Here is a 13,656-nt window from a genome sequence, read left to right as displayed (position 1 = left end):
CTGCTGCCTCGCAGTTAGGAGACCTGGGTTCGCTTCCCGGGTCCTCCCTGCGTGGAGTTTGCATGTTCTCCCCGTGTCTGCGTGGGTTTCCTCCCACAGTCTAAAGACATGCAGGTTAGGTGGACTGGCGATTCTAAATTGGCCCGTGTGTGTGCTTGGTGTGTGGGTGTGTTTGTGTGTGTCCTGTGGTGGGTTGGCACCCTGCCCAGGATTAGTTCCTGCCTTGTGCCCTGTGTTGGCTGGGATTGGCTCCAGCAGACCCCCGTGACCCTGTGTTCGGATTCAGCGGGTTGAATAATGGATGGATGGATGTTTTCTTCAAAGTTAAAAAAGTCATCAAATCTTTGGCACTTTTACTTATTATGTTTCTGGATTATGCGAGGAAAACATGACTATCTAAACAAAAACCCATTCAGGATAACTCCACACATAACAGCAATGCGCTGGGGTTTAAAATGTGGTTGCTGGAGTTGAAGGCTAAAGGCTCAGTCCTCGGCTATAAATAATGCCTGGACATTATCACCTCTGCTTTCTGGCAAACTGTAGCCAAAATATCATATGAGATTTTTTCCCCCAACTGTGTCTTTGTCTTAGACATTCACTCATAAAACTGGTGAAGCACCAGAGCAAGAGCTGTCTGCCCAGTCTCTCCAGTCACTGCAACTTGTAACTCCTTCAGTGTTTTCAAGTGTCTCTTGTTGGCCTCTGTCACTTGTGCCCTCTCAGCACAGTCACTCGGTTTTTGAGGATTGCCTCAGATGATTTAAAGCTGTGCCATATTCTTTCTGTGTTTAATGACTACCTTAACTGTACTCCAAGAGATAATCCGGGATTTTCCAGTAGTCTTGACATGGAGTTGTCTTGAATGTTCCTTTGTGTGACACCTGAAACACCTTGCCTGCACACAGGTAATCTCCATTTAACTAACAGTATGACTTCTAAAACCAAATGGCTGTGCAGTCATTTAGGTGAGTCATAGTAAAGTCCATTATTTAATGTTCAACAATTGTAAGAATTTTAGGCCAATTCAGTGTTTTCCCATGATCAGTGTCAAAAAGTGTAATTGAATCCATTATGATTTAATGTTTTAAAACAGTAAAACATGAAAACGTCCAGGGGGGGTTACATTTTATACTGTAGACACGGTATGTGATAACATTTCACAAATGCAAACATTTGCCAAAACAGTCAAATGATGTGCTGATTACTGTGTGTACATTTTTGTCAGCAATGCAGAACAAAATATAAATTAGTATTAACACCATATATGTAGAATAGTATTTATTACCTGATTGTTTCTAAGTGGAAATTCAGGTTCTCCTTGTTTCAAAGATCTGTAATAGAGCCAATTCACTTCGAGATCTGTTGAAACATGACTTGAGTTTGGAACTACAACCTGTTTGTGCTTTGTTGTTTTTTCTTTATAATAGTATGTGGCTGAAGCAGATTCATCTCTAAAAATGAAAACAAAACATATAACTCATTTGTAAGAGTAACATGGCAATGCAGAAATTTTCTACAAATTATGAGCACAGGATAACATACAAAAAAGGGTAATTTTCATAAATCATACCCCATTATTACATGCATCTGAACAAAAATACACATATATATGTAAACATGCTACAAAATTAAAAAGAATTACATGAATTTACAACGACTAATGGAACAAACAATTGTGAAATGCTACAAACATAAAAAATATGCCACCAGTAACATAATTGTAGAGGCTGACAGCTTTTTCTGGCTAGTAATTTTCAGTTCAGAAATGTGCGACAGGTACTCTGTACTTGCGACTCCAGTGTACCATAGAAAAGAAAAATATTTAAAGTCATTCGTCCATAATGAACAGCCAGGATTTCGATTACCTAAGGATGTGCTGCCAGCAGTCTCTCAGACAAAACATAGACACAGACTATTATCCTGTTTTGTTTAAACTGTCATTCCCTTTATCATTCTAGTTCAATTTGATTTGAAATGTATTTCCAATGAGAGGTGTTATCAGTTTATGTTGTTTCCAACAATTGCAGCACAGCAAACTCCCATTTTATAATATCTGCAGAATAATCGAAGGGAGTAGTTTAACAAATCACATTTCTTACTCCTCTAAACAGAAAATGTGAGTTTTCTGGAGCTATTTGAAGATTAATGAAGCCTCACACATAGACTAGGCAAGAGATGTCTAGAGAGCAAAGCACCACAAAGCTAAATAAGCATCCACTAACAATCTGATTAATATGTAATTTTCAGTAGTATATTAGTACATCTTGATTATTACAACATCTGCCCTATGAAATAAACTTGTTTGCTGTTCTACCAATTATTCAGATTACTTTTATTTCATTCACAACACTTTGTGATTTTCAATTTTCCCAGTGCATTTCTCTACAGTTTTCTTAATGAAACACTCCATAAACATCACCTAATGAATTTCTTATTTAACAGATGCAAGGGCACACTTTGACTGTTAGGTTTCCAGCGAAACCTATTTGGTTTTTTTCTTTTAGTTTAAGGATACTATCAAGACTGCATTACAATGAAATTCTTACCTGTGTATTTCCTATAGACTATAGACAATAATATGACAGGTCAGACAATAAATACATGAAGCAGCAGACAATGAATATAGCTGCAAACTGTAATACAAAGTGAGACAAAGAAACTAGTTACTAGTTCTTAGTAACAAAATAATTTGTAGAATAAGTGTAGTTTAGAACTGTGGTAAATTCTATGAAATGTTCAATATCAGGAAAAAGAAAAACAACTTGGAGCAAAACTATTGGTGGCTTTTTATTGTTCAACCATCAAAAGCATCCTGGAATACTGTGTCACAGTGCGGTACACCGGATGCACAGCAAAACACAAGGTGGCTCTACAGAGAGTCAAACTCAGCGCAAAAAATCACGGGCCGCTGTCTGCCCCCCCCCAAAAGGCACTGCCCACTCCCGCTGTCTCATCAGAGCCACAAATACCATTACGGATCCTTCACACCGTGGTCACCACCTGTATTAACTGTTGACTTCCTGCCAGCATTACAGATCTTTGAAAGCACAGACCGACAGATCCAGAAACAGTTTCTTTCCAATTGCCATAAATACATTGAACAAAAATAAGCACATTAAGGCAGGTGAAACAATTTTTGTTAAGTGCTGGGAAACAGACTTATACATTCTGCTGCTGCCCTTGTGCGGCTACTCCCCAGTGAAATGGTATCATTGATTGTATTACTGTTGGTTTCATTTTTTTTTATCTCATTTCTTTTTAAGTATATATATTTACATATAATACACTGTTATCTATAAACTGGGCTTAATGTGCAATATCCTTTAGTGCAATAACATTTTTATACTTTTATTATTTTTGTGTTGTTCTTCTTGGGTGTAGTTTTTTCTTTTTTCTTTCACAAAAGTAGTGTCCTTTGCGTTTTTGTTCCCAGCTGGAGTGGCGCTCGTAATTTCATTGTCATTTTTTTTTTTACAATGACAATAAAGGCTTTCTAGTTCTGTCATTCATATTAGTCAATTGCAAGACTTTAATGCAGACCTGGGCACGGAATGGCCCATAGACTGATTTTCCCTGACCCATGGAAGGTAACACAAAAATCACACTAAACTAGAAAATCGAGTAAAGTGTGTGCCTTTTTCTTGTTTCCACATAGTGATGTGGACAGCAAGTACTTGCCTGGGTGTGTCAGTCTGCAACAAAGATACTAGATATGACCATGCAGATGCAGATGTGAGAGACTGCATCAGAGAAAGGCATGAAACAGAGAAGGAATGAGACCGACAGCCAGGAAGTTGCAGGGTTTTTTTTGTGGAAGGTTCATGTTATATTGAATAAAGGAAGATGACACCTTTTGTTAATCTGTGTCCCGTCTGCATTTTGTGCAAAGACACAACAAACATGAATAGGTATAAAAAAAAAAACCAAGAAGTTGACGTAGAAAACAGATCATTCAAGAAATCCAAGAGAATACTCCAAAGTATTTTTTCATGGAGGATAGCAGTAAAAACAATCTGTTTTAGAATGCAAAGAGCACATCGCTGCATTCAAAGACTACAACTTCAGCCATCCGTCACTTCAAGACCAAGCACACTGAAAAATACAGAAACTAATCTGGACAGGAGAAGGCAAGGACTGCAAATGAATTGTTAGCTGGACTGCAAAAACAACAGTGTTTTTAGTAAGCTTCACTCAGCAAGGAAAAGTAGAAACCAGCTATATATTAGCTCACACATTTGCCAAAAGAAGCAAACCGTTTTCTGATGGAAAATTTGTTAAAGAGTGCTTCTTAGAGTTGGCAGTAATCCTCTGCCCATAGAAGAAGAATGCATTTGAACATTACTGTCCCCCTCACGGTAAACAAGTTACAAGATGAATTAAGGAAATTCTGAATCTGTTACTACAGCTGAAATGCATGGTGGAAAATGTTGACTTCTCCTCCTTGGCCTTAAGTGAGTGCTGTTATGTTTGTTGAGCAGCATAGATACTGATTTTCGTGAAAGGAACAATGAAAGACTGAGATGGCAGAGGAACTGCAGGCTTCTATGCAGTCAATGAAAGGGACAACAACCAGTAAATAAAGATTTATTTACTGAAGTCAGTATATACATGCAAAATTTAAGACTGTAGTGGAAAATGTTATTTGGTCTGACAACTAGTGGTTCTCCTAATTTTAATGTTGGACTTTTTAAGGATGCAGGAAAAAGTGGCTGAGATTAACACAGCTCAAAAACTCCTGTGTTATTCACTAAGAAATGCTATGTAAATCAGTGCTGAAAATGAATCGTGTTGTTGATGTTGAAATAAACGTGGTCTATATTAACTCTATTATGGTGAAAAAAAAAGAACGTTTACCAGATGTAGTAGTTGACAGAATGTGTTTGGCCATCCTCAAGCTGGTTTTCTCATGTGGCCCCCGTAAAAAATAGTTGGGCTACACACAGATACATTAGTGGGGTGGGCAATCAAACGTTAACAAAACAACTTTTTTCCAGCTATTGCTATACCATTGCATATTTTTTGTAACATCAGTTTGACAATCATAAGATGCTGCATGAAAAAAGGATAAGCCCAAGATAACCGTGGTCCCTAGTATTCTGCCGAGTACCAGAGATGATAATTACAAATGATACATTTGAAACAAGTTATGAGAGACTGCTATGTGTTCCACCTTAGAAAAACATGACTGAAACAATAAATGAGAAAAATGTGAGCATTAATCAACAGCTTCTATAGGTTGAATGTTACATTTCTTTTAAATTCATGCAAATATACTCTGAAATATACAATGTAAGGTTTCATCACTCTACTTGCCAAGTTAAATTACCTCTGTTATTATGACTTTCTGTGTACACACAGACATAGGCTAACACTGAAGCAAACAGCTCTGCAGTATATGCTTTAGCGGGTCTGCCCATGTTTATGTTTAAAAGACTGGAAAAGCTGTATAATGCTAAATAAACACCTTGTGAAACATCTCATAATTAATCAGGTTGATTGGCAACAGGTCAGTAACATAATTGGGTATAAAAGGAGCATCCCAGAGAAGCAGAATCTCCCAGAAGCAAGGATGGGGAAGGGTTCAAGAATCTGTGAAATGCTACACTGGCAAAAAGTTCAACAATTTAAGAATAACACTGTTATTTCAAAGACATTGAGGATTTCATTATTATCATTAAAGGATTCAGAGAATCCTGAGAAATCTCTACACAAGCGACAAGGCCAAAAACCAAAATTGGATGACTGTGATCTTCATGCCCTCAGATGGCACTGCGCTGAAACAGACATGATGTTGAAGTGGAAATCACTGCATGGGCTCAGAAACCTGTCTAAAACCCACCGTTTATGAAAACACGTTGTCAAATAATCCACATATGCAAATTAAACCCGGGATTAATAAAGTATCTATCTATCTATCTATCTATCTAAACTCTACCACGCTGCAAGAAACCATATATAAACATGATTCAGAAATACTACTCTCTCTTCTGGGCTCTAGCTCATTTAAGATGAACTGAGATGAAGTGGAAAATTGTCCTGTGCTCTGGCGATTCAAATTTTTAAATTCTTTTTTGGAAATCATGGACGTCACATTCTCTGGCTAAAGAGGAAGAGTGACCATTCAGCTTGTTATCAAGTTACAGTTCAAAAGCCACAGTCTGTGCCATCAAATTCAAAATGAGTATATATTTTTCAAAAAACCATTAACACCTCATTTTCAACATTTGATATTTTGTATTTGTACTGTTTTCAATTCAATAGAGGGTTTATATGATTTGCAAAATGTCATATTCTGGTTTTGTTTAAATTTTAGACAGCGCCCCAACTTTTTTGGAAGCAAGGCTTTGTTGCACATCTCATGTATTTTTGCCTAGTTACAGAAAAGTATGTTTGCTTTCAGAAATATTTTTTCAATAGAATGTTAGAAGTAAGTTTTCTTTAGCTAAATGTGTTAAAAAATTAAATAGGTAAAATCATGCTCAGTATGAAATGTTGGAAAATTAAATTTAAAATGTTTCTATTAAGCACTTTACGGGACTGTTTTTTACATTCTCTACATGTGCATATTTGGTTCAGTGGATGGTTACGTCTACCATGACACAACTAATTCATCAGCTAGTGTTTGTGTTCTTTAGACAGTATACAATGCCTTTATGTTAACTATAGTACATGCAGGCCATACTAATAAAATGTGATGACCTGTTTTTTGCTATTGTCAGTAGACCCTCTGAACCCTTACTCTGAAATAGATAACAGTACTGCTTTTGGACAGTGCTTTAAAAGGAATATTCTTTTTAAATGCTCATTGACCCAGAAATGTTTACCTTGTTCCTTTTACAACAGCACATTTTCTGTCAGCACAATTCCCATTTCCAAGCAGTATTCCTAAACAGAGTTCTGTGCTGAGTGATATGGTGATCTGAAACAAATAATACTTTGTGTTGTTTTTGTAAAATAAAGTACAAAATAAAGTTTTTAAAATAAAAAAACCATTCAATTTCAGAAACAAATTATCAGCTGATTAATGACACTAAGATGTGTATTTATAAAATAGATGAAATGGAATGCGTTATTTGACGGCTTAATGTACCAATTAAAAAACATTAAAGTGCAACATTCCATTAGAACTTCACAAAATTCTCTTTGCTTGCATAGACTTTGGCAACTGAACGATCTGACAGAACACATACAGCAATCTGAATGGAGGTGTTCACCTTATAACATTTGATAAATACATTCCAACATGTCTACCAAAATTCTACTTACTTACATACACATTACACGACTTATAGTCAGAGGGGATGTCAAAATTGACCACTGCAGTTACTGATTTTGTTGTCAGAGGATATTAGATTATATGACTAGAAATCGCAAGGGTCAAATTATTCAACTGTTTGACAGCTTTCCTGCACAGTTTCACATTTCCAAAGTATCATGACGTGACCCCTTTTCCTGACAGCCAGTACCATCCTGCCTGATTGAGCTGTTGCCAATGCGAAAACTTTCCAGGTATGTGAAGTTCAGCCATAATCTCTGCCTTTCCTCCCCCCCAATTGTATTGTGGCATGTAAAACATGAGACATCAGACAGACAAGCCTCTTTTTTGCTTACAAGTTCTAAAACACCCGTGTTCCTTATTTCTTTTTGCTGCATTATATACATTGTACTTCCTTGATGAGTGTGGATTGGTTGTCAGACCTCACACACACGGAGCCTGTTTCTATTACTTAAGACAAAATCAAAGCTGTTTGATTTTGTCGGGGTGAGTCACTAAGTATATCAAACTACCTGACTTGACATCACTGGGGCAAGTTGTAACTGCCCCAGATCTTGTAGATGAAGTCTTTGATTGAAAATCGCATGCAATGTGACATGGTATACAGGAATGTGATATCTTATTTCCTTTCTGTAAAAATATAAGTGCATTTTTTATTCTTAGTTGAACTTTTGATCTCTTAACAGTTTAACTAACCACATAAAGATGGAAGTATTGGTAGAGCCTGTAGACTGAAGGGCAAACTAGGAAAAATAAAAGCGATAACTGTAAAAAGAGCAGACTTGCAAGATGAAAAGGTAAACTGGTTAGTTTCTGGACTTAACACATTTGTAAAAGTGAAGCTTTCAAATCATTGGTTATTTTTGTGCATTCACGCTTCATGAACATGTACTGATATGGTCTGTCAAAATGACATTGTGCAGAGAAGGGCTAGGGGTGTTCCATTTGGCCCTGACAAACTTTAAAAAGTGATAAGCTTAAAGTGAAAGTATTGAATGGAACTGAATTGAAGAGAGGGAAAACAAGGAATAACACAGTCACCAGTGATGTACTGTAACTTTAACAGACTAAATGCCACACGCATTAGGTGTACTGTCTAGAATTGTCTATGACAGCCCCTAAAATATTCCAGGTTGTATGGTGATTTGCCACATCCAGTTTTTTTTTCACTTTTTCTGCACATTAAGAATATTTAAGAATTTTAAAGACTATAATAATAATACCTGTTCCCATTGCTTGCATCTATTATTTACTCTACTGTATCTTGTTGCACGGCGTATAATTGAATAGAGAAGATGTCATCTAATGGGGAAAGTGAAGCACAGTAGCATTCAGTTCTGAGTGCAGAATGAGTGTGTAGTCCCAGGTGCAAGTGCACTCCAGGTGTGGGTTGTGTCTCCTTCAAGGCCAGGTGAGTACAAAGTATGGAAGGAATTAAGAGTTAGGGGTCACATGATTATGAGTAATATAGTGTGTTTTTGTTAGCTTTTCATATCAAAAATATATCATCTATCCTAGAAGATGAATAAAGGGTTAATAAATGTCAGAAACTTATTCAAACATATTGGGAAAACCAGATAAAGGTTAAGTGAACAAGGAACAAGAAAGTTCTGTGTGATGGTTTCAAAAGAGGCTGATTGTCATGTACCCAATATGATTTGGCAGTGTTATGTACACAGGAAACTCAATAAAAGAATAAGAGCTGAACTTAAGAGATATTTGAAAATAAGAATTAAAACTTAAAACTACTGGGTGTCTCATTTACTCTGCAAAAATAAACAATTTTTATACTATATATGTGTAGCATGGTGGTGGAAAAAGCTGTGCTTAAACTCCAAGTCCTGCAGGGGTGCTTCCTATATGGAGTTATGTTTTGTCCCTGTGCTTGCATGGGATTCCTTAGGTCACTCAAGTTTCCTAACACAGTTCAAAAACATACTGTTAGTTTAACTGCAAAACCTGAATTGTCCCAGTGTAAGTATTGTTACAGTGTAGCCAAGTTTGCTCTGCATTGTACTGTCATCCCTTATAGGATGTCTTTCGTCTGTTACTAATGGGTCAGGCTCCATCTCCAGTTGATACTATGTATTGTTGACATTATGCAGCATAATCTATATTTTTAAAAATGCTAAACTGCAAAAATTCTGATCACAAAGTATCAAACTAAAGGAAGGAGTTATCATACAATACTGTGGCCTGATTTAGATATGAGAGAGAGAGAGAGAGAGAGAGAACACCAGTGGCACTCCAGCTCCCCGAACACCTGACACAAAGGCTCAGACACAAATGTAAAAGGAACAGGTGAGGATTATTGTGGGAAACCTTTATCTGAAGAGTTTCCCACAATAATCCTCACCTGTTCCTTTTATCACAGCCACAAGTACAATAAACACAACAAGCACACAGCAATGCTTCTCTCTCTCTGCTACTGCCTCCACTCCTCCATGCAAGTTTAGTCCTCCTTCCTCCCGGCTTTAGCTCATTGAGTTTTGGCAGGCAGCTGCTTTTATCCAATCCCCAGAAGTACTTATGGTGATATGAAGCTGCATCTTCGAAGCACTTCCAGGAGAGGTTGGAGTCCTGTGGATTAGGGACTCCCAAATCCCGTAGGGACTACAATACCATGCCTTGTGGGCACCCATGCAAGGATCCCAGCCTGGGCTAGCTGCCATCTAACATCCTGGGGGAGATAAAGCCCTGTGTAAGCAATCTCCCTCCGTCCTTCCAGGTTGAGGGCTTCCCCGGGTGCCAGGCTCCAGGCTGTCCTTCACTCTATAATACCTGTTCTGTGATTCAAGGCAACATGAGAAACTGGGGTACTGCTGCACATGCTGGGCTTAGTTTCCCTCTCCTTACGGAATGAATATGGGCTTTATGCTTAACTTAGAGATCTAACATGAAAACGTTCACTACCTTCTGTAGTCTATTCTAAAATAAGCATGAATAGTAACAGTATGTTAAATGGCTTCAAGTAAAGACCCACTCCACAATTCCACAAGAGGGGTGGTTTTACAATATATAACCTGTAATGTTATCAGTGCAGGAAGGCTAACAGACAGTAAGAAGACTTAAGCACCCTAGCTGAAAATGCCAATGAATAGCTAAAGTCTGGCTAAGCAACCCAGGATCACACAGGACTTTTACTTTCATACTGTTGACAAATACGGATAGTGGACATCTCTGTGTAACATTTGTGTAGTGTAGTGCAACAGGTTTAAAATACTTTTAGCAGTCAAGCATCTCACTGTTATTAAACAAACAGAAGCAGCTATGCAAACACAGGGCATGGTTCACTTCACATACTCTGAGAAAGTTAATGGAAAGTAAATGGAAACCAATTTAAGTTATTACAGGGGAAATAAAGAATGAGATGATGGTAAGTTAAAAAAGAGGGATGATACTTCCTTAAACAAAATGTATATATTCCACTGAGATGAGAAACTGTAGCTAAACAATATGTGCCTCGCAAAAAACTGTTACAATCAATCCTAGGAGTGCATGGTAACCATGCACTTAGCTTACATTGCTTATGCCACAACATTAAAGCTGCTTAACAAATCAGGTGTTAAAAATCTAAAATCTATTCATCATGATGACTTGTGACCAGCTGATAAACCACTAAAATAAAAATAACATGTTACATACATATAATTAAAGTGTGAGCTGCTAAATATGATATTAGAGGCTGTTAATAATCCCCACATTTAGGACAAAAAGCAAATGCCGCAGCAAAATCCTATGTCTAAATTTGCAAATAAATAAAAATATCCATATCAAACTGAACTTAAAAAATGAAAAATGTTTTCTTTCCAATTCCAAGGCTGTAGTTTATAGTATTTCAAGATTCTGAAAGTCTAATAAAAGTATATACAGTATTAGAATGAAACTGCAGAAACTACATTATGATGAAATTTTAAAATAAGGTGAAGGGACTGCTTACCTGTGTTCCACCGCAGCAACTATGAATCCCCGAGAAGCAATTTCTATACAGATGGCAGAATACAGGGTTCTAATAAATTTAAACAGAAGAATAATATGATATTTAATGAAGTTTATAAAATTACTATGTGCCAAAATGCATCCACTATGGTAATCAATTTTATGTCAGATATTTTCATTTGTCAAATGTAACCAGTACATTCCAATTCTTACTCTTATTAACCATGCAACATAAAGTGAACAAAAAGTGCAAAGCATATTACATAATGTAACAAAATATATACATATCTTTCAAATTCATATCTACTGAAGGTTTAGTTTGAAAATAAATTTCTTTATATTATATGAAAATACGAACCTGTCAAAGCAATAGAATTAAATTGATAATTGAATATTCAGTACACCTTAAACATGGCAGTGAATTATCCAACTGCATTACAACACATGGTAAAAGTTTATATAAGGAAAGCAAAACAAAGATAATTTTGGTCTGCTGGAGCCAATCCCAGCCAACACAGGGTGCAAGGCAGGAAACAAAGCCTGGGCAGGGCACCAGCTTAGCGCAGGGTACACACACACGCCAAGCACACACTAGGGACAATTTAGGATCACCAATTCTCATTTCATGATTATTACTCCGTTATATAATAATTAATTTTTCTTTTATATATTTATAGAAGTTCGTGATTTTGACTCCAATAAATAATATTTTTTCTTTTGTACATTTACAGATTTTCCTAATATTCTGGTTGCAACTGGGGGTTGGGTGCCAAAGGCGCCAATGGGCTTGGCCTCCCTAGTAAATAAATAAATGCCTCATTTAGTTACGTTTCAATTTGCCATATGTCACAACTTCTTCATAACTCTTACCTGGGGCTGCCCTGCCAGGTAAAATTTCCAGGTAAAATAGTGGGAGGGCAAATAACAATGTACAGTATATAGGGCAACACATTGTAATCCAAATGAAGCAAAACTTAAAAATGATGTACTTTTCTTGGTTTCATGTTAAGCTTCACAAGCTTAAAAACCTAACTTTTATATACTAATTACTTAGTATGATTTTATTTTAGTTAAAATGTGCTTATAAATATGGCATTTGAGATAAATTTTTAAAAGGTTTTTCACATGTCACTGAGCAAAAAAAACAAAACTTGCTAAGCTAGGCTGCTAACCAGATGGCTAAAGTTTTTTCTAACAACAATTCTTATTTAGACGTTCTTGCTGTTAACTGAAGTCATTATTCAATTTTATTTGGCTGCCACATCAGACATTTCTCAGATTATACAAATTTCTGTGGAGAAGAGGAGATCAACATTGTTTTAATTCTTCACTTTTTGTTTACATATACTGTATTTCATTTAAGCAGATATTACATAGTGAGAACATACAGTCGTAAATAGGACTTCACTGATTACTAACTGATATTTAATAAAATTATAAGAAACTAGGGGGTTCCCCCCGGCCTACACTACGCACCAGCCACTTCGCGTCTCTGCTGCTTGCTTTGTGAAGAGGGGGGCTGAATGCACCCCAAGGAGACGTGGTCACTTCTACGAAACCCCTCTTAAACCGTGATACAATGGGAAACAAATAGTTTTTTTTTTTTTACCTCATCTTTGCTCGATCAGCTGCTGGCTTGCTGCTGTGCCGCGTGATCTGCATCTCGCATAACACAATGCACATTTAAAAGCCTGTACAGCAGCTGTCCTACTCTTTGTCTTTTATTTCTGGCCCTGGACATGGTTAAATCTCTTGGCACAAATTCACGTCTCGCAGGACATGAGTTCTTGATATTTTTTAGTTTAGAATTTAAAAACGGAATAAGAATCTGAAAATCTAACAACATCACTTTAAAGTTTAATATCTGAAAAGGATAGATAGATAGATAGATAGATAGATAGATAGATAGATAGATAGATAGATAGATAGATAGATAGATAGATAGATAGATAGATAGATAGATAGATAGATAGATAGATAGATAGATAGAGTTGATTAAGGGTTTTTTCCTTAAATAGAAAGTCATTCAAAACTGAGATAAAATATACTTAAGTATCAACAGTAACTGGCTATTAATTAAGAAAAATGCTTGAAGTAGAAACAAAAAGTCACTGTGGGCCTTCTAGAACCGAGGTTGATATTCGGGGAATAAAATCAATGTCGAATTGCTTAGAAATGTTTTTAAAGGCTTTATGTTTAATGTTTACTTTAGTCTTATAGATTTAACACAAAGACAGATATCAGACTTTCTTTAATAATGTCAGAGCTTTCAGTTCAATACTTTAAGATACTTTGTAGCTTGTGCAGTCTTTTCCAATTAGGCAACTTTTGGCACAATTAGCAGTATGGGTCTGATAAAGAATAACAAAAATATGTTGGATGGAAAGAAAAACAAACACCACAATTCCCAATTATGCTAAAATTCAACTCATGGTCTA

At 36.5% G+C, this 13,656-nt stretch overlaps 1 protein-coding gene across 1 annotated transcript in view; it reads right to left on the bottom strand.

Annotated features, from left to right (window-relative positions):
- pla2g7 (phospholipase A2, group VII (platelet-activating factor acetylhydrolase, plasma)) overlaps positions 1 to 13,656 on the bottom strand; it is a 52,660-nt gene that overhangs the window by 17,708 nt on the left and 21,296 nt on the right. Inside the window, exons 5-6 of the mRNA XM_039748997.1 lie at positions 11,220 to 11,288; positions 1,289 to 1,454 (exon numbers count right to left, since the gene is read on the bottom strand). Of these exons, the coding sequence (XP_039604931.1) occupies positions 1,289 to 1,454; positions 11,220 to 11,288 (235 nt within the window). The remainder of the gene's footprint in view (positions 1 to 1,288; positions 1,455 to 11,219; positions 11,289 to 13,656) is intronic.

The sequence above is a fragment of the Polypterus senegalus genome, chromosome 3 (genome assembly GCF_016835505.1).
Source record: "Polypterus senegalus isolate Bchr_013 chromosome 3, ASM1683550v1, whole genome shotgun sequence".
Taxonomy (NCBI): Eukaryota; Metazoa; Chordata; class Cladistia; order Polypteriformes; family Polypteridae; genus Polypterus; species Polypterus senegalus.
This window is presented reverse-complemented; position numbering and strand designations above follow the sequence as displayed.